This window comes from Mastomys coucha, unplaced genomic scaffold (genome assembly GCF_008632895.1).
Source record: "Mastomys coucha isolate ucsf_1 unplaced genomic scaffold, UCSF_Mcou_1 pScaffold14, whole genome shotgun sequence".
Classification (NCBI taxonomy): Eukaryota; Metazoa; Chordata; class Mammalia; order Rodentia; family Muridae; genus Mastomys; species Mastomys coucha.
The window spans coordinates 28070669-28097430 of record NW_022196896.1 but is presented as its reverse complement, the minus strand read 5'-3'; the positions used below and the strand labels follow the sequence as shown (position 1 = coordinate 28097430).

Sequence of the window (26762 nt, the reverse complement as noted above, 5' to 3'; positions counted from 1 at the left end):
TGATAAAGTGCTTATCTGACTTACACGAGGCCTGGGCCAGATCCCCAGTACCACTAAGAAAGAAAGGGAGAGGACTAGACAGAAGCTCTTGGTGAGATTCTGGCCAGTCGGGATACACAGTGAGTCCCTACTTCAAAAAACAAACAGACAAGCAGGAACTGGAGAGATGGCTCAGAAGTTAAAAGCACTGGTTGCTCTGGTCCTGAGTTCAGTTCCCAACACTTACATGGCAGCCCACAATCATCTATAACTCTAGTCCCATGAGATCTGATGCCTCTTCTGGTGTACAGATGTACATGTGGACAAAACACCCGATTACATAAAATACATAAATAAATAGATTGGTGGAAAAAATTCACTGTACCCAGAAAAAAGAGGGACCATATCCAGTACTAGACTAATTTCTCAGTATTACTTACCAGTAAAGAAATGGTAACACTCCTTGAGTATGACAGAGGAAGTCATAGAACAGAAGCCTAAAGGCAATCCAGTGTCTTATAACTTAGTCCTCAAAATTCCTAGCATTAGGTGGAAGATTCCCGGCATACCTACACCAGAAAGATCCACGCTGGATGAGTAAAGAGGCTGGGTATGTTGGCCTACACCTGTAATCCTATGCTGTTTATATAAATAAACCTGAAGCATGACTACCAAAACTTGTAAAAAGAATTTTTAGAACTTAAAACTATAATAATTGAAATTAGTAAGTCTGATACAGGTGTGACACAAAGAAAAGATATAGCAAATGGCATGATAATACAATAGAAGCTAGAAATGGGGAGATGGCTCAGGGCTTACAAGCACTGGATGCTCCTCCAGAAGACCTGTATTCAGTTCCCAGCACCTACATGGCAGACAGCTAACCTTTTAACTACAGTTCCAGGGACTGTGCTGACCTCTTCTAGCCTTTATAGACAATGTATGCACATGTACATGCCTATAAGTAGGCAAAGTATCTATACATAACATAAAATTAAATTAAATTTTTTTTTTAACTTTTAAGACAATAGAAGCCAGGCAGTGGTGGCACATGCCTTTAATCACAACACTTGGGAGGCAGAGGCAGGCGGATTTCTGAGTTCGAGGCCAGCCTGGTCTACAGAGTGAGTTCCAGGACAACCAGGGCTACACAGAGAAACCCTGTCTCAAAAAACCAAAAAAAAAAAAAAAAAAAAAAAAAAAAAAAAAAGACAATAGAAACTACCTAGTTTAAACTATAGTCATCGACTAGGGATGTGGCTTAGTGGTATAGCATTCTCCTAGTATACATTAAATCCTGGATTTGATCCCTGGTAACCCAAAAAACAAATTTTAAAGCAGATTCTAAACTACAGAGGAAAAGTAGCCTGGGAAGAAGAATGAGTAGTATCAAGTAGACTTCTGGGACCATAACAAAGGTAGTTATCTATTATTGGTCCTAGAAGAAAAAGGGAAAAAATATGCTTCTTAAATATTTAAAACAAATAAAAAATGACTGATTATGAGGATCGGGGGGAAAGGTATATACAGATTCAAGCCAAGCCAACCCAAGCAGAATAATACCAGATAAATCCATAGCAAAGAAAGCTCTATATGGACAAATTTCTGCAAGTGAAAGAAAAAGAACACTTAAAGCCATTCCGCAGTTGGGTTGGAGCGTGGGACACAGCAATTCAGGTTCAGGTGGCAGTTCTTTTATCAAAGTCATAAGACAGGCTGGAGGTGGCCCTGTGCTTATGAGCACTTGTTGCTCTTGCAGAGAACTGAGGTTCAGTTTCCAGCATTTATGTGACAGCTCATAGTTATCTGTAACTCCAGTTCCAGGGGTTCCTATGCCTTTATCTGGCCTCCATGAATATTGTACACATGTGGTACACTTACATACATACAGGCAAAACTACTCACTCATGTAAGAATTTTTTCACAAGAAACCATGGGAACCAGAAGAAAATGACACATTTTTCAAGAGCTGAAAGCAAACAATTACTAACCTAGAATCCTGTACCTACAACAAATTTCTTTTAGGAATGAAGGAAAACTCAAGGCATTGTCAGATAAATAAATTTATCAACTGCAGATTTACCGTAGAAGAATGTCAATAGGAAATGAAATGATTAAAAAATGAAAAAAAATCCATAATGAAAGTAAAGATGAATATTATGCTCTGTTGAATGTTATAAAGTATGTCTGATGGTTGAAGTGACCTTGCTCAAAGTAGTTATCGTGTAGGCAAAGGGACCAAAGATAACAGAGGAATGTCATGGGAAGGAAAGTCTCTAAACTTTACTCAGTTTGGTAAAGTGCACTAGTAGATGGTGGTTACTTATGTAAGTATAATATAATACCTGTGCTGCACTTGAAAGATGTTATAGAGATGCACAAGAAACAATATATAGGGGGCTGATGAGATGGCTCACAGTGGGTAAGAGCATTGACTGCTCTTCCAAAGGTTCTGAGTTCAAATCCCAGCAACCACATAGTCGCTCACAACACCTGTAATGAGATCTGACACCATCTTCTGGTGCATTTAAAAACAGCTACAGTGTACTTATGTATAATAATAAATAAATCTTTGGGCCAGAGCGAGTGGGCTTTTGGGACTGAGTGAGCGGGTTGACAGGAGCAAGCAGAGGTCCTAAAATTCAATTCCCAACAACCACATGAAGGCTCACAACCATCTGTACAGCTACAGTATACTCATATTCATAAAATAAATATTTAAAAAATATATAAATCATAAGTCTAAACATTTAAATTACAAGAAAGCAGTAACACTGGGCATGGTGGTTCATTCTTAATAATTCTAGCTACTTGGGAGGCTAAGTGAGGCAGGAGGATCACAATCAATCTGGGTAACAAAATCCTAGCAAGTAAAATTTCAGTATGCATACATATATTCATGTAAGTATAAGATATATACATCATGACCAAATGAATTTCTCCAGAATAACCAGTGCTCAGTATCCAGAATTGAATCCCTGTAACCTGGTCATTGCAAATGACACATGGAAGCATTTGAAAAAATGCATTACTCGTCCATGTGCTTTACTTTTTCGTTTTAGTCTCAGAAAATAAAATTGAAGAGAACTTTCTTACCTTGAGAGAGAGAGAGAGAGAGAGAGAATCAGTCAGCATGTCCACACACACCACAACTAAAGTTAATGATAAGCTGGATGCCCTGTCCCTTCATTCAGTAACAAGGAAAAGGTGTCTGTGGCTGGTCATAATTGCACTATGGAATATGTTGATGGATGGTCTGGCTAGCATGCACACTAACATCACTAGTATAAAAAAAGGAAGGAAGGGAGGGAGGGAGGGAGGAAGGACGGACGGACAGACGGTGTACAGCTCAGGACAGAAAAATCAAAACTATTTTTGTGAGTGTGATAATTACATTAGTAGGAAAATCTCCAGGAATGTTTACAAGGTAAAAGTCTATAATCATTAAGGGTACTTCAGCAAGGTTGGTAGACACGTGATAAACACAAAATCAATCATATTTCTGTTAAATACTAACAGTGGAAACATGAACACATTTCAGTATCATCTATAATCACAAAAATTAAATGCTTAGATATAAATCTAAAAAATCTGTATAGTGGGCTAGAGATATGGCTCGGTGGGTCAAGTGCTTGACTTCCAAACAAAAGGACCTGAGTTGGAATTACTACCACAGAAAAAGCCGGATACATCATACATGCCTGCAAACCAATGTTGGGAGTTGGGGAAGCAAAAAACTGTCAGATCCTAGGAGCCACCCACTCTAGTCAAATCAGCGAGTACCAGGTTCACTGAGAGATACTGTCTCAAAACAAGTAAAGTAGAGCTGGGCATGGTGGCAGACACCTTTAGTCCCAGTGTTGGGAGGCAGAGGGAGGGGGATCTCAGATTCAGGCCACCTGGTCTATATAGCAAGGGCCAGGACAGCCAGATCTACATAGAGACTTTGTCTCAAAAAAACTTTAAAACTGAGGTAGAAAAGCAACTAAGGATGACAACCTATGTTGACCTCTGGTTTCCACCCTCACATGTATATTACCAAACAAAATTAAATGTGTGTTATTGTTTGTGTGTGTACATGTAAAAACATACAGTGAAAAGGTTCCTTGTTTGAAGTATTCAGCATCTTAATGGTGACTGTGGAGATTTGAATGAATTGGCTTCCATGGGTTCATGTGGAGTGGTATTATTAGGAGATGTGGTCTTGTTGGAGTAGGTGTGGCCTTGTCACTGGGAGATGGGGTTTGAGATTTCAGAAGCCTACACTAGGCCCATAGGAGCTCTCTCTTGAGTTCAAGGCCAGCCTGGTCTACAGAGTTTTAGGACAACCAGGGCTAAATAGAGAAATCCTTCCTCAAAAAAAAAAAAGGCAGAGACTTGCCATGGTCTTGGCATCTCTTCACAGCAATAGAACACTGACTAAAACAAGAACACTTACTTTACAGATTGACATAAAGATTTAACAGTATTTCTGTCAGAGCAAATTGCATTTTTTGTAGATGTAGAAAATAATAATATAAAATACATACAGAAATGCCAAAGGATTACAGTAGCTAAAAGAACCTGGAAGGAAAAACAGGGTGAGTCTCACTACTTGGTTTCAGGTGTCACATAGCTGTAGACCTGAAGCTCATGAAGGCTAGATATGAATATGGGGAGAGCAGAATAATAAGTAGCTTAGAAATCTTTTCACAGATACAGCTTAACAAAGGTACAGGGCACATCAGTGATGAGACCACCTAATAACAAAGAGTGCTTCTGCAGTGGAAGGCAAACCCCAGAAGTCTCACGTTATACAAAAAAACAAACTCAAAAGTGGTGTGTGAAAGCAAGTATAAAATGTTCAACTGCTTTAGCTCTTAGCAGATAAAAACACAGGACATTAGGGGTGTAGGCATACTTACCTCCAAAGGAATAACTCCAAAGGAAAAATTAATAAATTGACCTTTCAGAACTTGTGCTTTATAAAACATTCTTCTGTAGATTTAAAACAAAACAAAAAAAAAAAAAAAAAAAAAAAAAAAAAAAAAAAAAAAAAAAAAACTCTACACACCAAGAGAAAACACTCTTTAAGCCCAGATCCAATAAAAGACTAAAATCTAGACTTTAAAACCAAAAACTCAGCTGTAAGGTGGTACTCGCCTTAATCCTAGCACTCAGGAGGCAGAGGCAGGCAGACTCCTACTGGAGACTGGTCTACATCATAAGTTCCATGCCTGCCAGTGCTGCATAGCAAGATATTGTCTTAAACAAATAAGGCCTCAAGGAGATAACACTGCATACCTATCAAATTAGCCCAGATGAACAGGAATACTGCACCACATGCTGGTGGGGAGCGCATAGACTAGATCACTCACACGTGGATGGTAGGACTGAGTAACACAGCCTCTCCAGAAAACACCTCAGCAGTCTACACTAAAATAGAGCCAGCAGACAACATAGCAATTATAACCCATGGGCACTTAAGAGAAATGCGTGTCTGCACAGCAGACTGTAGGCCGATATTCATAGTAGTCCCAAGCTAGAAATAACCTAGCACCTTTTGAGTCTAAGGAAAATTCCTTACTAAAAAATAAAATGGGAAAAACTGTTGTTATATGAAAATACTGGATGAAGCTCCAGGTAACTAAGCTCACTGAAGTCAAACATCAAGCCTTGTCCACTGTGTGATTCCTTCTGCCCTCTTTCCTTGAGGCGATGAACATAGAGTCCACAGAACAGATGAATCACTGCCAGGTCCCAGGAGGGTGTTGCATGGGAGGAAGTGTTAAGACTATAAAAAGACAACACTTAAGAGTCTATCTTAGTCACTGTTCTATTGCTGTGAAGAGATACTATGACCAAGGCAACCTGTAAAAGAAAGCATTTGATTGGAGGTTTGCTTACAGTTTCAGAGACTTGGTCTGTTATCATCATGGCATGGAGCTTGGCAGGCATGCACATGGCAGACATGGTACCTGAGAGTTCTACTTCCTGAGAGGTCTGATCCACAGGCTGCAGGAAGAGAGCCTGGTATGGGCTTTTGAAATCTCAACCTCCTCCCCCAGCCCCCAACTCCTCCCACCCCCAGTGGCACACTTCCTCCAAGAACACCACATCTCCTAATCCTTCTAATCACCAAAGAGTTCCACTTCCTGGTGACTAAGCATTCAAATATATGGTCATTCCTATACTTCTGTTCAACTGGCACAGCATGCTACAATAATAATCTTTACTTTGTTTTACTTTGTTTTATTTTTGGTATTTTGTTTGTAAACAGTATACTGTAGTTTTCTAGGAAGTCACCATTGGGAAAACTAAGGAAAAGCCATACTGGTTGATTGTATTCCACTTCACACAATGTTATACCAGTTGACAATTGTTTCAATAAAAAGGTTGATCAAAAAAATTAAATTAACTTTGTGACTGGAGAAGTCACTTAATAGTAAAGAGCACTTGCTGCGCTTCCTGAGGACTTGGGTTCAGTTCTGAACACCCATGGTAGTTCACAGTCTTCTGTCGATCCACTTGTAGGGAAACTGAGGCTATCTTCTGGCCTCAGTGAGCAGCTACACGTGTGGTACACATCCATCCATCCAAGCAAAACACTTAAACACTGGAAATAGAAATCAGTCTTTTTAAAAATACTACTAACAACTTTAATTTAATTTAGTCCTTTATAAATTTTGATTTTTCAAGACAGGGTTTCTCTGTGTAGCGCTGGCTGTCCTGGAACTCACTCTGTAGACCAGGCTGGCCTCGAACTCAGAAATCCACCTGCCTCTGCTTCCCAAGTGCTGGGATTAAAGGCGTGCGCCACCACCGCCTGGCTATAAATTTTTATTAGTAGACTCTAAAGATTAAATTATACTTTATGAATTCTTGAATACTAAATTTATTTTTCATATTAGTAAGTTAATAAAATTGTGTTAAGTGTGACACTTGGAGTTTTCATGTATCCTTTCTGCAAAAAGAGTACCTTTTCCTGTAGTTCAGTCCCTCTTAAATATGTTTACCATGTACTGAACATAATGAAGTTAATATTCAGGCTTGTATTTTATGTGTGCGTATGTGTGTGTGTGGAAGGAGGGAGAGAGGGAGGGAGGGAGGGAGGGAGGGAGAGAGAGAAAGACAGAGAGAGAGAGAGAGAGAGAGTCTCCAAAATAATTGAAGGTGTTAGACTAATATTCATAAAAACAAAAAAACAACTAGTATATATGGAATAAGAGACCTGTTTTGAAGGTAAAACATCTGTTTATTCATTGTCTACATTGCAGACTTTTATTTTATTTTTAGATTTTTAAAATTTTATATGTGATCTTTTGCCCGCATGAAAGCCTGTTGCAGTTACAGATGGTTTGAGCTGCCTTGTGGGTGCTGGGAACTAAACCCAGGTCTTCTATAAGAACAAGTACTTTTAACTATTGAGCCATCTCTTCAGCCCCCAGCCCCCTTTTGTGTAGATTTTTAAGCAGAATTAATTGTATCATTAAGTAAAAGCCATTTGAAAGCCAAACACATTTATCCATTAGCTCATTTTGGTAGATTCACACACTGCAGTTGTCTAAGCAGTGTTATGTGTTTCAGGAAGAGTAAAAACATTCAAGGTCAGGGTATTATCTCATGGTTACAACAGTGTTCTATCTGAAACCCTATGCTCAAAGTCCTAACTATATAAACAGCCAAATGAGTAGATATCTCACATATGAATAATCTTTTAACATGTATGGTGCATTTAAAGATAAGTGATAAAACATAAGTGACTCATAAATGTGCCTATTTTCTGATTAATGGACCATCTGATTATGAGTTCTTTTTAGAAAATTAAGTCTACATGATTATTCATTGGCTAAGTTCCAGTGGAATGTTGTTGGTCTTTAGAAATGAGCCTGTTGTTTCCTTTTATATATTTTAATAAAGATGTGGTTTTTTGTAATACAAGTCGAAACCAAGAGATGTGGGTTGTATTTCCCTTGAAGGGATTAGAATATTTAAAACATAACACCACTATTGTTTCAACATTAGCTGGAAATAAGTTTATATAATCTATACATTTACTGTTTACTATTAGCCAGCTTAATGATTTCATTCATAAGAGGTGTATTTAGGAACAAAATAGGATTACGGAAAACTACAGAGGACTATTGTCTGGTCCTTAGTGTCATTAGTCCTGGTTGACAACTACTGAGTTAGAATAATGGAACACAAACTCTAAGAGCTGAATTAGCAGCAACTCTTCTTAGTGAACAGGGCATGTGGGTTAATACTGTAATTTTGATATTAAAATGCTTTATTTCACTTACTGCCTGAAAGAAGAAGTAAAGACAACATCCCTTCTGTTCAGTGGCCTGCTTCTGACATGGATGCTACAATGAAGAACTTCAGTAGTCTAACATGATGGTGGTCCATTGTTGTAGGAAATATTAAGATGGTTGTCTTCCCAGCTTTGGTTTGCTTGTCTCTGGGGCTGCTAGTTCCTTCTCAGCCATAAACCCCTGTGCTTGGCAGTCCCACATTCCAGTAACCCATTAAAACAAAACTGTTGAAGCTTATTATTGATCTGTCAGATTTATATATCAATCAATTCTCAATTCACAAGATGCCCACACAATAATTTCTGTGCCAACTGATAATGATGCAAGCTGCCCACTTAGATAAGTACCCCCATTATTTTATTCATATATAATAACATATCTACCTGTGGCTATTCAAAGCCATGCTGGTTCTGAATCATCCTGTGTGTCCATCTCCATCTTGCTCCTTTCTCCCACCTGAGTCGTTCTCTGTCCTGCAACCTTATCACTGCCTCCCTTTCCCCTGTCCAATCACAGTCCTCCTGCTGCGCTAATATTTTAATGTAATTGGACAGGAAAAATCCGACCACAAACCATGACTCCAAGTTGACTGTCCCCACCCTACTGTACTCACCCTCTTGGGTGCAGGACCCACCAGCATCATTCTTCAGCAACTCTCTACCCTTATGCATCTTCTTTAGTAATAACCTCTGATAAGCCAACTGTTTGCTCTTACCAGAATTGAGACATCTTTCTTAAACTAGGATCTAAAATTTAAAACAGGACCAAAACAATGCAAATACTTGAAGTTAATTTATAAAGAAGATGAAAACAAAGTGAGACCCCACTGCCTAAATTAGGTATTACTTGTGAAGATAAGAACTTCTCAGACATATCTATAGATATGAAAAAGAAAAAAGAAAAAAAAGTAGAGGAATGACATATTTAACATTAACACACACAAACTTTGTACATATAAACATTAATTCCACCAAATGGAAAGCCTTTTCCATTTAGACATGTTTTGTTAGCAACCTACTAGTTGTGTATTTATTCCCAAATGATACATTATAATTTCTGTATAGCAGATTATAATGGGAGTGCATTGCTTTTTTTTTACTAAGTAGAGTCTATACAGGTTGTGGTGATGACTCTGAACACTGAAGGAATACACCCATAAATGTGGTAGAAGGACCCCTCAGACTTCGTTTCCCTCAATGGCAGTATAATCTAAGGGCCAGTATCCTGTTTGGTTTTCGTCAACTTGACACAAGTTAAAGTTTTCTAAGAACATGAACCTCAGTTGAGAAAATCTCTCTATTAAATTGCATGTAGACAAATTTTCTTGTCTATTTTCTTGATTAATGATTGCTGCAGGTGGGCCTTAGGCCCACAGGGGACTATGCTACCCCTGGGCTTCTGGGCTTGAGCTGTAGAAAAAAGCAAGCTGAGCAATCCGTGGGGAGAAAGCCAGTAAGCAGCACTCCTCTGCGGTGTGCTCCATCCAGATCCTCCTTCCAAGTTCCTGCCCCGACTTCCTCACAGGGATGGGCTGCTTGATATCTGAACGTGAGAAGAGAGAAATCCTTTCCTTTCCCAAGATGCTCTGGTCATAGCATTTATCACAATAGAAGAGACCCAAGACAACCAGTTTCAACCAGAATATTCTTGTTCTATTTCCCCTAATAAGTCACCTTTGGTGCTTTTGGTAAATGTCACTGGTCTTTTTAAACATAAGGTCCAAGAACTGTCCATGCTTACAGTACTAGTGCAGTCATATTCAGAGTGGGTTTTCTATGTGCTTTCATGTGTGGATGTTCCTTGTTCACAAGAGAACTCAGACCAAGGCATTGCAGGTTCTTGTCATTCCCCTTTATAGTGCCACATAGTCAAGAATGCCTGCAATATTGTTTTGCTTGGTATTCCAAGGGCAAACAAGTATAGGAGAAATTAGATGTGCTTCCTCTTCAAGAACCAGAAATTTCAGTAGTGTATTAATGTCTGAGAACCCACTATAGAGAAATCTCCAGAAAAAGCTGGTATGCCTGTGATATCAGCTGAAGGCAGGAGGCTTGCTATGTTTGAGGCTAGCCTAGGCGCAGAGTAAAACCGTGTCTCAGAGAAAATTGCTGTTTTATTTAACTTCTAATTTTCTAAGCATCCCTTCCCCGTGTATTTTGGTTTTAATGGAAATTATCATCCGTTAGCACAGCCCAGTACCTCAAGTTTTTTTTTCTCTCTGACTTGACATGTGGCAGAAGGCACAGATAGTGTTTCTCCTGATCTAAATATCTCACATGCTTTTCTTAAAATGGGTTGTTGTAGATGAGTGCTTCTCCAGCGATTATGTACATTGCTCAAGACTCCTGCTGCAATGCTGCTCCTCAATTTCCACACAGGAAAGGCTGACAGGGCACTCCCCACCCTTCTAAAGCACATGGTTTCAAACCATCTCATGATCTTCATCCTGTCCTTTTTTAATTCGCTCCTGGTTAGAGCATGTAATTATATAACCAAGGTTCAGCTGCCTTCAAAATAAAAACCCGTCCCGTCCCTCTGGATGTATTCACTTCCAGTTTCCAATCAGAGTTTCCCTAGTTCTTTTTCTTACTGAGTTTCTCATCTGAATTCTTTCCCCATTGGTAAGTTCATCCTACCTTTATGATTGCCATAACTAACAAATGGGTTTACATTCCTACTGTAAACAGTCTCTTGCATACCTTTTACTACTTTTATAAATAGCTTCCTTAGCTTGGGGTTACCACCTTTTTATGCCTCTCCAAATTTCTCAAGCCTTGAGTGGAGGTGCCCCTTAAATCCAGGTTCCACTCCCCTAGAGAGCTCTTTGTGAATGTTTTTCAGACCCATAGACTTAACCTATCCTCACTGAGCTAGAGTCCTTTGCTGCACTAGTCCAGCCTCCAATGTTCCCCTGTGTGTCTGCTTATCCCTTCAGTCACTCATCCCATTAATCTCTATTGCCTTCCTGTTGCTTTTTTGACACTAATTGCTTCCTAATAAGACTTCCTGGGGCTGGCGAGATGGCTCAGCAGGTAAGAGCACTGACTGCTCTTCTGAAGATCCTTGAGTTTGGATCCTAGCAACCACATGGTGGCTCACAACCATCCGTAATGAGATCTGATGCCCTCTTCTGGTGCGTCTGAAGACAGCTACAGTGTGTTATGCTGGAGCAAGCAGGGCCAGAGCAAACAGAGGTTCTGAGTTCAATTCCCAGCAGCCACAAACTATACATCCGTTCAGCTACAGTGTACTCATACTCATAAAATAAATAAAATTTATTTTAAAAAAAAAAGACTTCCTGTGTTCATTTTTCAGTCTTCCACTGTTATCTGAGAGCTTCCAAAAGGTAAAATGTGATTGTTGCTCTTCAGTTTCTTTAAAACTTTGTAGTGGTTCCCCCACAGTCTGAGCATCAGATTCCTTAATTTGACAGCCAAGGCCCTTTTGTTGCCAGCAACCCACAGTGTATTCTCTGTATTAAGTAGGAATTAATCATCTGTGAAGTGCATCACCTCCTCCACAGAAGTGTCCTCTGCATTGGAAATGCCCTTCAGGGACATGGCTAGGTCTAGCCTTCTTTGGGGTGTCCTCTTTGATACTTAATGTGTCTCCCCACACTACTAGCCAGTGCACACAAAGTCAGCGTTTGGTTTTAGGTTTTCTGTTGTTTTTTTGTGCCACATGTATTCTGTTAACCTCTTTCTCCATACTTAAGACCACTTTTCTATTCTTGGTCTTTTTCTGACCTCATGACCTATATCCATATATCCATACATACATATATAAGTACATAAATATTTAAATTTAGATGTGACAAAACCCACAAAATTTTACTTTCTGAATTTAGAAAATTATATCCTACAAATGTCATGATTTTATTTTTCTTAATAGCTGAATAAAATTCTGTGTGTGTGTATGGGTGTGGTTTTTTTTCTTTTGTTGATAGGGTAGTCCTTTCCCTGGCTATTGTAAATAATGTGCCAATAAACATGGGTTTCTCTGATAGAACTTGAGCATTCTTTGGAGGCCAGGTGATGGCTGGATGATTAAGAACAATTTTTCTCACCTTTGAGACAGGATTTTTCTATGTAGCTGTCTTGGAACTCACTCTGTAAACCAGGCTGGCCTGGAACTCAGAAATCTATCTGCCTCTGCCTCCTGAGTACTGGTCTTTAAAGGCATATGCCACCGCCACCCAATTTTATTCTTAGAATTATTTGATAGTTCTTTTTCTCCCTATATTCATTTTGCCTAGAAGATTGCAAATGTGTGTGAAACCAGGGGAAAAAATCTAAGGCACAAAAGTCCTTAGAGTTCTGGGAAGGAATGCTCTCTCTAGCTTACCATAATCTATTTTGATCTTCATGACATTGATCTAGTCAAATTACAGCAGATGCTAGTAAATAAGTGAAGAAAAGGATATGCTCACACACTGTTGGTTGGAATACGGTAGCCATTGTAGAATAAACAGGATAAACAGTATGGGGAGGGGGGGGTCTTCAAAAACTTAGCAGAACTCCTGTATTATCTGGCAGTTGATCCTACTACTATCTATATCCAGAGGCAGTTAAATTAACATGTTAAGGAGATGTCTAAACTCCCTTGCTTATTTCCACACTGTTCATTTCATGAAGCCTATCACATCATATGCTGGCTTTAAAACCAGCTCAAACAAGAAAGGAAAAGGAGATTAACCCACACTACACTGTATTACATACAAGCATGCCCAGACATCATATGGTATGTGTGCAATTTTTATGATTTTATGTATTCATTTAAAGTAATTTAAAAGTTTTAAATTGCAAATACTTTTAAAATACAGTGTAGTAGAAAAAATTTATGTGACAAAAAGTACATTAATTACTTAAAATACCTCAACCTTTTGACAAGTCAGGATTAAAATTTTTTGGCTTAGCTGTTAAGGCACCAAAGAGCTAAGCAATTGAACTGAAAATGTAGTGGGGGAGTCCTAGACCGATGGTGCTAACTTGCCAAGCCACCAAAAGATGGGACAGACAGATTTCTGTGGAGAGCACATGATTTGAGAAGCTAGTACTCAATAGGAAGAGGACTACTTCAAGGCCCCTTGCTTACGTTCTGGGAGGCTCTGCTTCTTAGTGATTGCTATAGGTAGTGAAGAGGTACTTCAGGCAGCTGGAAGGTGACTATAAGCTACAGGCTTTCTTGTCCTCTACACTTGGGTCTATGTTGAAGTCCTAGGGCTTCACAAACAGAATTGGAGCATCTTGTCAGACTTGGATCATCTGTGCATGGAAAAAAGCTTACTGTCATAACTACCACTCTCCTTCCTTGCATATCAGGACACCACTGACTCAGCTTCACTACCTCTGGTTTGGCCACCAGTCTTGGAAACTACAAAGATGGTCCAACTTTTTTAAAAAAAATAATAATTATTATTTTATGTATATGGGTACACTGTAGACACACCAGAAGAGGGCGTCAGATCTCATTACGCCATGGTTGTGAGCCACCATGTGGTTGCTGGGTATTGAACTCAGGACCTCTGGAAGAGTAGTCAGTGCTCTTAACCACTGAGCTGTTTCTCCAGCCTAGATGGTCCTACTTTTAACTCTTCCTCAAAGTTGCATCCACTTTGCTAACCAAGGTAGCATTCGTGTGTATCACATTCACCTTATTCACATTATTTATAAGCATGCATATATATAAAACACTAACTACCCAGACTTTTATACAGCTTTATAATTTCACGTGGTACCTTTTATTTCATGCACAACAGACTTTCATTGAATTTACATGACTTCATCCTGCCCTTCCATTGATAGAGATAATAGAGGCCACAGGGCCTCTCCTAGTGAGACAGGAAGCTGAAGAAGCTAAGGCAGATTGACTACGTCCATTACTCTCTACCTCATTCCACAGAGTAGCCCCACCAGCAGCACTGCCTTGAGATAGGGATTGAAAGACGCTGTGATCTGAGGTCTCTTGCACTAAAGTACGTAGGATCCAAATGAAGTTACTGAATTTGAACGATGTCTTTATTTAAGCTTCCTAATACTAAAATTTGCTTAGTGGTTTCATAGGACTTCCCATCGATGTATACTTGTTTTGTCTCAGTATATATTACTCTTTAGTGCTCAATCTATGCATGACTTGTTTATTCTCATTTTAATGTTTTTTAATCAAGATATTTTAGTTTTTTTGATGAGCATTGACTACACTCATTACTCTGCAGAATTTGCAGGGCTTGCTGACTTACGCACCTGAACCCTTTCTCCTATAGAGCACTGCATCTCAGGCCACACCCTAGTAAGAGATGGTGCTGGAGTTGGAACCAGAAGAATCTTGTTCCCCTGTAACTGTTGTGCGAGTGTCAGAGGCATAACATCATCCTATACGTATAAGCTTTCTTGAAAGGAATTTATTTATATATATATATATATACATACACACGTGTGTGTGTGTCCAGAATGTGTTTGTTGGGAGGGTTCCCACTCATCTTCAATCAGGGGCTCTCAGGGCTGCTTCCTCCTGAGGGAGCACCCTGCTGTCAGCCTTGCTGTTCCACCTGGAGGCTGACAGGGGACAATGGAGCAGCCAGCACATGGCACATGGCTAAAGACCGTGGGGATTTTCTAGCATCCTGGGCATTTCACATCCATAAAGTAGGAACTGGGGCTCTGCACCAGGCACTTTTTCTTGTGTTTCCTCTTCTCCTCTTCTGGAGAGAGATGAAGGAGATCCTTTGCGAGAGGCATGTTCTCATAGGGAGGTCATCACTGCTGGAAAGCAATTTAAATTTTTTTTATTTTTCTAAGTATAATTTGAATTTCTTTCAAGAAACAATGTAAACCATATGAAATACTTAGTGTACTGACATACCAGTGATAAACACTTCACAGATTATTGGTTATTTTAGCACATTGATACATGTAATTGCTTTCAACATATTAGAAGAAAATTAAAGAGTTTTTGGCTACACCATGTTTTCCAGCTAAAAGAGAACACTACAAAGTCATTTGTCTTACATAACACCTTGTTCTCTAGCATCTTTTCAATATATTTAAGAGAAATGGTTCAAGATACTTGGAGAGTTGCTCCGAAGTCAGACTTAACAGGTGTCATGTCTGTCTTGCCACCAGGTGGCAGTATGATAGTAAGGACGTTAATGTTAGTCTGCTAGTTTGACTTAAAAGCTGTAAAGCATAATAAAAAGTGTGCTGCAGCATTTCTGCTTGGTGTCTCTCCAGTGCACACTCGGAGTCTCATGTATGTTGTATGTTAGAACCCAGTGCTGCCCAGCACTCATCTTCTACGAGTTAATGCAGAAAGCCTTTTTCTCTGTCCTGACCTAAAATATGAGCTCTTGTGCTTAGATTCTCCCAACCAACTGGTTTCAGTTCAGCAACAGTGGAAGCTATGCCTTCTCTTGCTGTGTCTATACTGAGCACTTACTAGGTGCCCTTGTCGGTGATGCATGCAGCATCAGGGTGTATAGTGCCTGAGGGTGTGCTTGGTTAGTTGGTGTGCTTTGTTTGTAGACAGGGTCTCATGTAGTCCACAGTGGGCTGAACCCACTGTGAGGTCAAAGCTGGCCTTCAATTCCTGATCCCCCTGCCTCCACCACCTATGTGCTGGGATTATAGACATACCTGCTTTATATGGTGCTGAGGATCAAACCCAGGGCCATGTAAATGCTAGGCATGCTCTCTCCTAATTTGCTATATCAACAGCCCTGCATCTGTAATGTTTTGTGGTTATATATAGTTAATTGTATATAACCTTCAAGGCCTTGAATTTTGCCATGTACCAATACCATTCACATAACTGCTACCAAGGGTTGAAAAATTAGCACCTGAAGTAGAAGGCAAGAAAATTAACGACTAATGAAGAAGTTGAATGTAAAGGACTGATTGTAGCAACTAATCTGAGGATGGTAAAGGGGAAGACTGGTGATGCAGGATTACAATGCTAAGACAGAGTAGTGCACAGGAGCAGAACATACCACTCGCTAGCTATAAGGGAGTTATCTGTGCTTTGTTATCATGTGTCTGTGTGGACATTGTTTTACACTACTTGGGATGAACTAAGTTGATAGCAGTTTCCCAGAAAAGTTTTGCCCTGTGGTAATATCTATTAATTTTGCCTTCTTGCTTACCGCCTTCCTCTTAGTAAAATCATAAAAGAATTTTCCCTCAAAGAGATCTACATAAACTAAAACCAACATTTAAGCCAGGTACTATGGCATATGCTTGTAATCCCAGGAGGCTGAAGCAAGGATATGAGGCCAGCTGGGGTTGCAATAGTGAGACCCTGTCTCACAAAACAAAACCAAAAACTACATTAGCTATTTTACATGTTGCTAGGACACAACTACCTAACAAAAGCAACTTAAGGGAGGCAGGGTTTATTTGAGTTCACAGCTTTAAGAACGCACTATAGTAAGTTGTTAGATGGCAGAGGCTTGAGGCACCTGGTTTATCGTGCTCACAATTGAGGAGGCAGAAAGACAGATAAATGCTGATGCTCACAGAGAATCAGACCTGGGCTATCTATGTGTTATGCCCTTTTCTCCTATTCAGTTCAGAACAAGTCCATAAAATGGTGCTGCCCAGCTGATGATGGGTCTTTCCCACCTCAGTTAACCTAATCTGGACAATCCCTAACTGACATGCTCAGAGGCTTGTCTCCTAGGTAATCCTAAATCTTATCAAATTGAGAGTATGAACTAGCACTTGAAAAATATCTATGAAGATTGATAAGAAATGAAGAGTGAAATTAGCATTTTTTAAAGATCTCTTTATTCTTTATGTGTATGAGTTTTCTACATTTATGTATGTATGTATGTGTTCACCATGTGTGCTTCTGATAACTAGAGGTCAGAAGAGGAGATTGGATCCCCTGTAATCAGGAATTGGAGACAGTTATGAGCTGCCATGTGGATACTGGGAATTAAACTTGAGTTCTCTGGCAAGGGCACCATGGCTCTTTAATTGAGCCATGTCCATTATAATTATTATTTTTAATCCCAACTAGTTTATTATTATATCCTTGAATATTTCTCATTACTAAATTTTTTTAAATCTTGAAAAGAGAGAATTTGTGTGTGATTCCAGTACTAACATAGAAGTTGCTTGACCACCAATGAGCCTTAGTAGTGGTTTAATATTCATTGTATTTGGAGAATCTTCTATTCTAGCCAGTTTAAAATAGGTGTGCTGATGTCTGCATTTGACACACTGGATATCACATTCTAAGGAATCGTTAGAATCAGTCATTAGTCACCTAATAATGAATAGTAAATGTTAATTTTGAAGAATCTAGACTGCATTTATATAGTATTTTCTTTTTTTATTTATTATATGTAAGTACACTGTAGCTTTCTTCAGACACACCAGAAGAGGGCGTCAGATCTCATTACGGATGGTTGTGAGCCACCATGTGGTTGCTGGGATTTGAACTCAGGACCTTTGGGAGAGCAGTCAGCGCTCTTAACCGTTGAGCCATCTCTCCAGCTCCTAGTATTTTCTATTATTGTACTTAGGTAGAAAAAAATTTTAATGTCTTCAGTGTTTAATCAGAGAATTACAGAGTTAGAGGTGGCATTATTCAACAACGACTCCATTGAGAGACCAAATTATAATGAAGAATTTATAACCATTTATATATTTCAATTCAAAGAAAATTAATTTCATGCCTTCCAGATATAAAATACATCTCAAATGTGTTACAATTATGCTTTTAAATGTGTGTAATATAGTAGTAAATACTGTTTAGGGGATAAAATTACTATAGTAACTTGGAAATTTTTACATAGCATAGCTTTCTTGTGCCAGGTTTTAAATGATTTCTCAACGATTTAGCAAAACAACAGTTTGTTTAACTGGATGAGTCTTTCTGTACTAGGTTAGGGTTAGAGCTATTTGTTTCTGTGAAGTCTAGCAATGTTAGCCCTCTCACACAGAATGCTCTACATATATGAGACCTTGTAGTCTGTCTGGCATTGTGCTAGCATGCAAACGTGGGTGCCCTACATACATAAGACCTTACAGTCTACCTGGCAATGTTAGCACTCTCATACATGGTGCCGTACATAAATGGAACCGTGTAGTCTATCTGGGATTGTGTTAGCATGTGCACATGTGGTGCTACAATAGGAAGAGTTACAGCCTCACAAAGTCTGTGTCTTTTAATTCAGTTAGCCAGGTTTCTGAAGCCATTATTGTAATTGACTTGTTATTAGTAATAAAATTAAATGTTTACTTATTTATAAGGATAACTTCAGTTTTAAAGAATGTGAATCAGTTCTTAGTTGGCTGAAAACCAATTTCCCCTTCACTTTAATGCCAACACAAACATGAAAACTGTGCTTGCATCCTAAGTGCCTTGTGAATCATCAGTGATTAATTCCTCTCATTATTTTGCAGCAAATTCTCATGACCCTCTGTGATGAATCGATTGGCCACTTAGAATGTATGCATATTCATACCTCTGTGTCCCTGCCACAGTCATTCAGATCTCCTCTGCTGACTGGGGTGTGCTTGGTACAGTAATTGAGCTGCCGTAGATGGATTACTCTGGGGAGCTGTAGGCCTTTAAAGGTGAAAACGTAACAGTCCTGTTAATTGGAAGCAAAAGCTATGATAGCACCTTCCGGAGTCAAATGCTTCCAATGTCTAAATGAGGAGAGGTGGGATTTCTACCTTTCCGTGAACCCCTTACTTCTTCAATTTTCCATTAGATCTGTGCTAGTGCTTCAGAAGACCTACGAGTTTCATAAAGTATTACTTGAAAATGCCTTTCCTCATCATACTGGTTAATTCTCTATTTCTCTCAAATCTGATAGTTTAGACCCTATCAGAGTTTGTGCACCCTCTGTAGCATTGATAATATTCACATAAAATACCTTAAATAGACTACATAAACGTAGGATACATGTGAATGATTTACAGGCTTAATTCGATGAGTAGTTTCTCACACTCATCCCAATTTTCTGCAATGTAGTAGCGCACTGTGTAGCAAAGGGAAGAACTCAATGTGAACAGTGTCCCTTTATCATCCGAACCCTGATTCTTTTATTCTTAGTTTTAAAGATTTATTGAGAGAATGTATGTGAGAGAGAGCACACACATGAGTTATGTATACGTGCACCGCACTTTCTGCCACTGTGCTGCACACATAGGTCCCAGCTGATGCCTCTCCCTTCTGTCTTACTGTAGGAATGCTGGCATTGCTAAACATGGGCCACTATATATGGTTTTTGAAATGTTCCCAGGATTGAATTTGAGTCTTCAGGATTTTATAATAAGCACTTTGACCTGCTGAGCCATCTCCTAGCCTGACTGTGACTGTCTTTCAGACTATATATAAAGTATAGCAAAATCAGTCCCATGTGGAACATTGTCTCTAAAATCAGCTAATGCAAACATATTGATGTGCATAAAGTGCCTAGTTAACATGGGTTCTCCTGCACACATTTCATTAAGGCATTCTTTCCCCTCCTTGGCAGTAATTTGCTTTGGAGATAGAATTCACTTACCATAAAAGGTATACTTTTCATTGTACATTTAGTTAAATTTTAGTTATTTATAGAATTGCACAGCTATCACCACATCTAATAATTCAAGAACATTTCTGAGGCCCCACAAAGAAATGCTGGTGGCCAGTCCCTCTCTTTTCCCCTCCTAACCCGCAGTAACCAATGCAGGCTTTTCTGTCTGTGACTTTGACTCTTCTGACATTTCATATAAATGAGGTTGAATTATATGTGTCTTTTTTTTTAAAGATGTATTTATTTTATGTATGAGTACACTGTCGCTGTCTTCAGACACACCAGAAGAGGGCATCAGATCCCATTACAGATGGTTGTGAGCCACCATGTGGTTGCTGGGAATTGAACTCAGGACCTTCAGAAGAGCAGTCAGTGCTCTTATCCGCTGAGCTGTCTGTCCAGCCCGAATTCTATGTGTCTTATATGTTTTGTGCATGTTTTTCAGGGTTCAACCACAATATAAAGGATGAGGACCAAACCTTCAAATGGCTGAATGTTCCAGTATTAGCCCACCTTTTAGTTTTCACTCACTAGTGGTTAAAACTTCATGTTGTTTTATATCTCGGCCATTATAAACAAACAGTGTTTGTGATTCAGATGAAGTTTGGCATGCATCCTTGCTTCCTCAGGTCAGAGGGAAAGCTTTTGTTCATCACCAGTGAGAGTGCTATCAGGTGTGCCTTGTCCTCGATCAGCGGTTCTCACTTGCGGGTCTCCACCCCTTTGTGGCTCACACATCACAGCTGCATATAAGATATTTACATTACAGTTCGTAACTAGCAAAATTCCAGTTATGAAATAGCAATGGCATAACATCACAACCTGAGGAGCTGTATTAAAGGGTGGTTGTAGCATTAGGAAGGTTGAGAACTGTACTTTAGATATTTTATCACTCAAGAGCGTTCCACTCTATTCCTACTTTATTGGATGTTTTCATGATGAAAAGTTGAATTTTATCGATAATTTTTATGCATCTATTGAGATGACCAAGGCTTTATCATTAATTAATAAAGATATACAAAAAAATTTCATGTACTAAGTGTTATGATATTGTCAAGAACATTTTTTATGTATTAGAGAGAGAGAGAGAGAGAGAGAAAGTATGTATACATGGGCACATTTATGCCTTGGCATATGTATGGAGGGTACTTTCTGGAGTCTGTTCTCCTTTTTTGGGATCAAACTGAGATCATCAAGCTTTTATGGGAAGTACTTTTACCCTCGGTCTGAGCCAGCTTATCTAACCCTCAAGAGTTCTTCACCAACGTCATGGTTAGAGGGTAGTGCCCACAGAGGCCAGAGGAAGACATCAGATTTCCTAGAGCTGGAGTTACAGGGCATTGTGAACCTCTCAGTATGAGTGCTGGGAATCAAACTCAAGTCCTTTGGAGGAGCAGTAAGCTCTCTTAACCATTGAGCCATCTCGCCAGTCCTGTAGAGTTTGTGTATAATGTTTCTTTACTGTTGTGATTTTGAGTAATACAAACCAATTTTTCTACTTTATATTTCAGGCATTTATTAACACAGCAAAAGAAATTTATGAAAAAATCCAAGAAGGGGTCTTTGACATTAATAATGAGGTATGTATATGCAAATATTATTCACTAAACATTAATTTTGAATTGATGTCTACTTACTATTTGGAGTCATGATTTTGTTATTTATTTTTTATTCCTAAAATGGTTCAGTTGATCATCCATTGCCACATTAGTTAACAATCACCTGTCTGAAAGTTTGGTACATATAGTACACTAGGTAGGTGTTTAATATTACCTGACGTGTTGAGTACTTCTAGTAGAGGATCACTTTATGAAACTGGGTTAAAATAAAAGGCCCTGTCTGTTCATTGCAAGAGGGAAAAATAATGTAAATGACCTCAGTTGCAAAGACAACCTGCATTTATCCACATGAACTTATTCTTTGGGGAATATTATCCCCCAAATAAATGCATGGCCTGTGGACTCTTGCAACATGGTCTCTTCTGGTATGAGAGGAAGCAGTTCTCAATTTGGAAATGACTCTCATTAGAGCAAAACACTTTTTTCAGAAGACCAAATAAATATACATAATTAACAGTTGACATAGCTTTCTCTAGTGTGATTTTGAGCCCAGTTTGATCAGCATGATTGGGACAAAGTGTGACATTTAGAGATTGTGAACGTCCACTAGCTATCGTTTTAACCTAAATCCCCTCTCTGTCTTTATCCTTATTTTAAAATGTTTAAGTAAATAGAATGTTATTACTTTAACATAAGCATTTCTGTTACTTTGTATTAAAGGCATCTAAGAGATGCTCTTGGCCAGTACTTACATGAGACTCTCGGCAGTTTGCCTTCAGTTTCCAAAAAGTACTTGACTTTTTTTTTTTAATTTGGAATAGTGTGGCTTTAAATCTTACCTTTAGACTTACATGGCAATACTTCTTGGGTTAATTTAAAGGCGACACCATTCAGAGACTAATACCCTATAAATTGAACAGTAATTGGCCCTCTGTTTAAAGGGCATGTGTGCTGTTTCTGTCTGGTTTCAGCTAGAGTAGCTAACTGCTTTACTGTGCCTTCTGCAGCTTTGATTGTAATGTGCTGTCAGAAGCCAACAGGCCATGCTATTTATTTGGCCTGATGCCAAGGCTGACTCCTTGATTCCTCAAGAAGTTGCTACCAGCCCAGAGGGGGCAGAACCAATGAGCCATAGGGCATGCTTTTTATTAAAGAGGAGTCAAAAGAGCGAAAAGAAACCACATCAGCCACTGTCAATAGTGAGCCAGTGCCAGAAGCCCCAAGGCTACTACAGTTGCAGGGTAACTGCCAAGCACCATAAATCTGAGATTTACTGTGACGCAAAGTTTCCTTAAGAGCTTAATTTCTAGAGCTACTGTATTACTTTTCTCAAAGTGTTGTATTTTTAGGTAAAATCCACTTGAGGGAGTGAGGGTTAAGACACAAGTGTGAATTTGATGAATGAAAGAACCACTCTGTGTGTGGGTTCTTGGCAACCTGCCATGTCTTTGGGGATCACAGAAATTATTGATGACACAGAACACTCATGTTCCTCAGCCTGCACAGCTGATTCAACATGGAACAGAAATGCTGTCTAAAAGATAGATTTTACGTCCTGTTAGAGCAGTAAAGGCTTTGGATAGTTTTACTCTGTAATAATCCTTCCATATACTAATTGTTACAAGTATTCTCTTCACTGTGAACCTCTCTGACAAGCAGCAGCATTGTCTGATTCCTGATGACCAGTTCTATAACAAACTCTTTTTCCAAAACATTTCCTCTGCGTTGTTTTTAAAAGAAGAAACAACCCCATTTCAAAAATCTACTTAAAATATTTTTAGAGTTGTTTGACAAAGTTAAATCACTAAATATTATGTGAATTTTTAAAAAAAAAATAACAATAATCTACTTAATCTAGTGTTGGTTGGGTCTGCTCTTATTTACAGTCCTCTTCTCTTCTACTTCAGGCAAATGGCATTAAAATTGGCCCCCAGCACGCTGCTACCAATGCATCTCATGGAGGCAACCAAGGCGGACAGCAGGCCGGGGGAGGCTGCTGTTGAGTCTGTTGTTAGCGGCTAGCTGCCCAGTGGAGCCACGCACTCTGTCACCCTCTTTCCTCATGCTCGGCTGAGACATGAAACTATTGAAATGGCTTTATGTCACAGGAGACTTTAATCCTTCAGATTCTTGTATAACTTTGAATAAATGGTTAATGTTCACCTAAAAAGACAGATTTTGGAGATTGTATTCATATCTATTTGCATTTGATTTCTAGGTCAATTGATGTGATTATTTTTGTTAAATGTTGTCTTGTGCCCTTAACTACGAGCTGAATTGTATTAAACACTACAAAGTCATGGTGAGTATTTTAAATCAGTTTGTGTAGTTAGGTTTCCCAACACCTGTGGTTACCTAATGTTTAATATTATAGGACTGTCCTCAAGGTTTGTCAACTTTCAAGGATATAAGGAAAAACAGAACTCTTTGAATTCTGTATTTATCATTTGCTTTCTGTATATATAGTTTAATAACCTGCTTGGGTGTGATTTGCCAAGCTTGAACTCTAATGCGTTTGCATAAATTCTACCACTGTTCGGAGCTTGAAGCTACAGAAGCATTGTTAGGAATTGCTTGGACACTGACTTTTAAACTTTTTGACATCGTTAACGAGCATGTTCATCTTTTCTTGTCACTAGTCCAAGAAAACCACGCTTCCTGTGTATTACTAAAGGCTGTGTATGTGTTAACCTGTTTTAATGCCAAAAGTTTGCTATTTGTCCACAATTTTTTGAGACCGCTTCACAAAAGGATTTGTTTGCCTTAATGAGTGCTGTTGGGTAAAACATAATGTAATGAGTGGGAAGGGCAGAAACAGAAACTGCAACCCTACGCAACTCCCAAGAGGAGTGAGGGCCACACGTGTGGAGAGGGCACGCCATGCCACTTAATCTTCCCTTAGACACAATAATGTTCCCTTTTAGTCACACAGTTTCTAAGTATATTTTCATGCAGGGCAGTTTGTCAACCTTGATGTACAGTGACTGTAAAATTTTTTCTTTCAGTGGCAACCTATCTATAATCTTTAAAAATATGGTAAGCTTACTGTCTGTTTTGAGGGGGATATGAAAATAAATCTACCAGATGGAAAATCCTGTTCAAAGTAGAAAAGTTTTAGTTGTTTACTCACTGTGGTGGTTTTATCCTTTCCTTTTTCTCCCTCGGTCTAGAATGAAATTGTTACAGCAGTGCAAAATAAAATCCTATGTATAAAAGTGTCCTTTTCATGATGAGCACATTCAGATATATTTTGTAACACCTTTTACATGTGTTCCAGCATGCTGTCCTAAAGAATCAGAATGCTTAAACACGCACCCTTGTGAAAGTGTGGAAGGACTGCACCCCCACTGCTGCTGGCTTCTCTTGGAGATCCACCACCTTGTCACAGCTCTGTTGCTGCGCTAGCAGGAAATCTCCAGATGCTGTCATAAGGTGATTTGTGGCTCAGAGAAGGGAATGAGGACATGGAGTTTGATGAACATTTCTTATATTTTTGGTTGTGAGCCTAACCTTTAACGACTAAGCCATCTCTCCAGCGCGATGAACATTTCTTAATGAGCTCTTTCCCCCTCAAAGTGGGCAGTCCACTGACAGTGCTGCTTTCCCATTGCTGTTGCATAGTGGAAGTCCAGACAACCTGAGTTCTGCTCTATTCCAAGAGACAGTGGGACCTCGAATATGGAACAACTTTGGTAACTTGTCACAACTTGAAATACTTTTTTGCATTTCTTCTCTAAACCTGATTCTTTCCTGAATCAAATACAAGAGAAGTGATGGCTAAAAACAAGAACCAGTATGGCATGCATTCTAATCCCCACCAGAAACAGCCTAAGGGTATCTCTGCCTTGGTAGCAGGAGCAGCTGGTGGGCTGCTGCCATTCGCTGCCATTTTCTCTATGGAACTCAGAGCCAAGGACTAGATGGCAGGAGCACTTGTGGCTCAACAGAAGAGCTCTCAGTGCTTTCCACTCATTGCTCATTCATTGTCCTGTTACTGATAATATAGTATCGGTACCCTGTTGAGTCATACTGTAATGTGGCTTTTATTGATCTTGGATCAATTTTTGTAGCATATGTGGTCATATTTTAATAACAATCAGTCAGTCATGGAAACAAATACAACTCCAGTAGTCAACCTGTATCGCTCTAAAATTACAGCCTTCAATGAAGACCTTGGTGCCATTTGTCTTCTAACTTTAAGACAGATGGATGAAGGAGTATCATTCAGTAGATAGGCTGTCTAGAGAACCAGCCAAGTGGTGCATGGGAGCTGAACTGAATCTGTTGTGTTCCAGTATGTTGTTTGAGACCTCACACTATGTATCTCAGGCTGGCTGTGAACCCATAGTCGGCCTCCCAGCTAGCTAGAATGACAGCTGTGTGTAACCACACTATGTAACTCACACTGTGTATCTCAGGCTGGCTGTGAGGCCATAGTCGGTCTCCCAGCTAGCTGGAATTACACTGAGTGTAACCACACTCAGCTGCAGTTTTCAGTTCGTCTTTAAGGAGATTCTAAAATAACCAGTTGACACAAAAGTAGGGTCCCCAAGCTGACTCTAGATACAATCCCTTGCCATGTTTATAGGCATATAATACACAGTAGTACTGCCTCATCAAGGTAGAAGGAAAGAATACACTCCCCCCAAAATTGTCTCCTGCTCTCTACACACGGATTGTGGGTTGCATGAGCTCACCATAATCTCTCACACAAAAGTTTTAAAAAATTAAAACAGGTAATGGAACAAATGGTACCACATGGGATAGACACACAGGCTACAGTTTAGATGTGATCTGGTATTAACAGAGCTAGCCCAGCATGGCTCCTGCTGTTGCCTTGTAGTAGATAACATTACTTACTCATTTGAAGTTATGATAGGACACTATTTGAAATGCCAGCATACGTTATAGTATTCATTAGCTTTGTAGTCATGAGGACTGCTCTTAAATATTAAAGGGCAAAGGACCAAAAATTTGATAGCAAAATGAGAACAATGAAAAGATAATTCATAAAGGAAATTAAGGATTTTTTGGTTTTTTTTTTTTTTTTTTAAAGTAAACGGGTTAGAAGAGATGACTCACCAATTAAGACCATTTACTGCTCTGCAAAGGACCTGGGTTCAATTTCCATCACCCATATAGCCCCTACCAACCATTGTAAATTCACTTCCAGGGAATTTGATACTCTTTTGGCCTCCATTAGCACATGTTGGTGCACATAAAATACATGCCAACAGGGCTGGAGAGGTATCTCAGAGGTTAAGAGCGCTGGCCTCTCTTTCAGAGGTCCTGCCTGAGTCCATCATGAGCCAACATGGTGGCTCACAACCATCTGTAATGGATCTGATGCCCTCCTCTGGCCTGCAGGCATGCATGCAGGCAGGACACTGTATACATTAA

General features: G+C 39.3%; 1 protein-coding gene and 1 pseudogene across 1 annotated transcript in view; one reads left to right on the top strand and one right to left on the bottom strand.

The window, feature by feature from the left end:
* The window catches only part of Rab2a (RAB2A, member RAS oncogene family), a 70946-nt gene extending 46366 nt beyond the window's left edge, over positions 1-24580 (top strand). Inside the window, exons 7-8 of the mRNA XM_031366676.1 lie at positions 21315-21383; positions 23270-24580. Coding sequence (XP_031222536.1) covers positions 21315-21383; positions 23270-23365 — 165 coding nt within the window. The 3' untranslated portion in view covers positions 23366-24580. The remainder of the gene's footprint in view (positions 1-21314; positions 21384-23269) is intronic.
* On the bottom strand, positions 14768-15010 carry LOC116088911 (annotated as a pseudogene).
* Positions 24581-26762: the final 2182 nt, after the last annotated feature.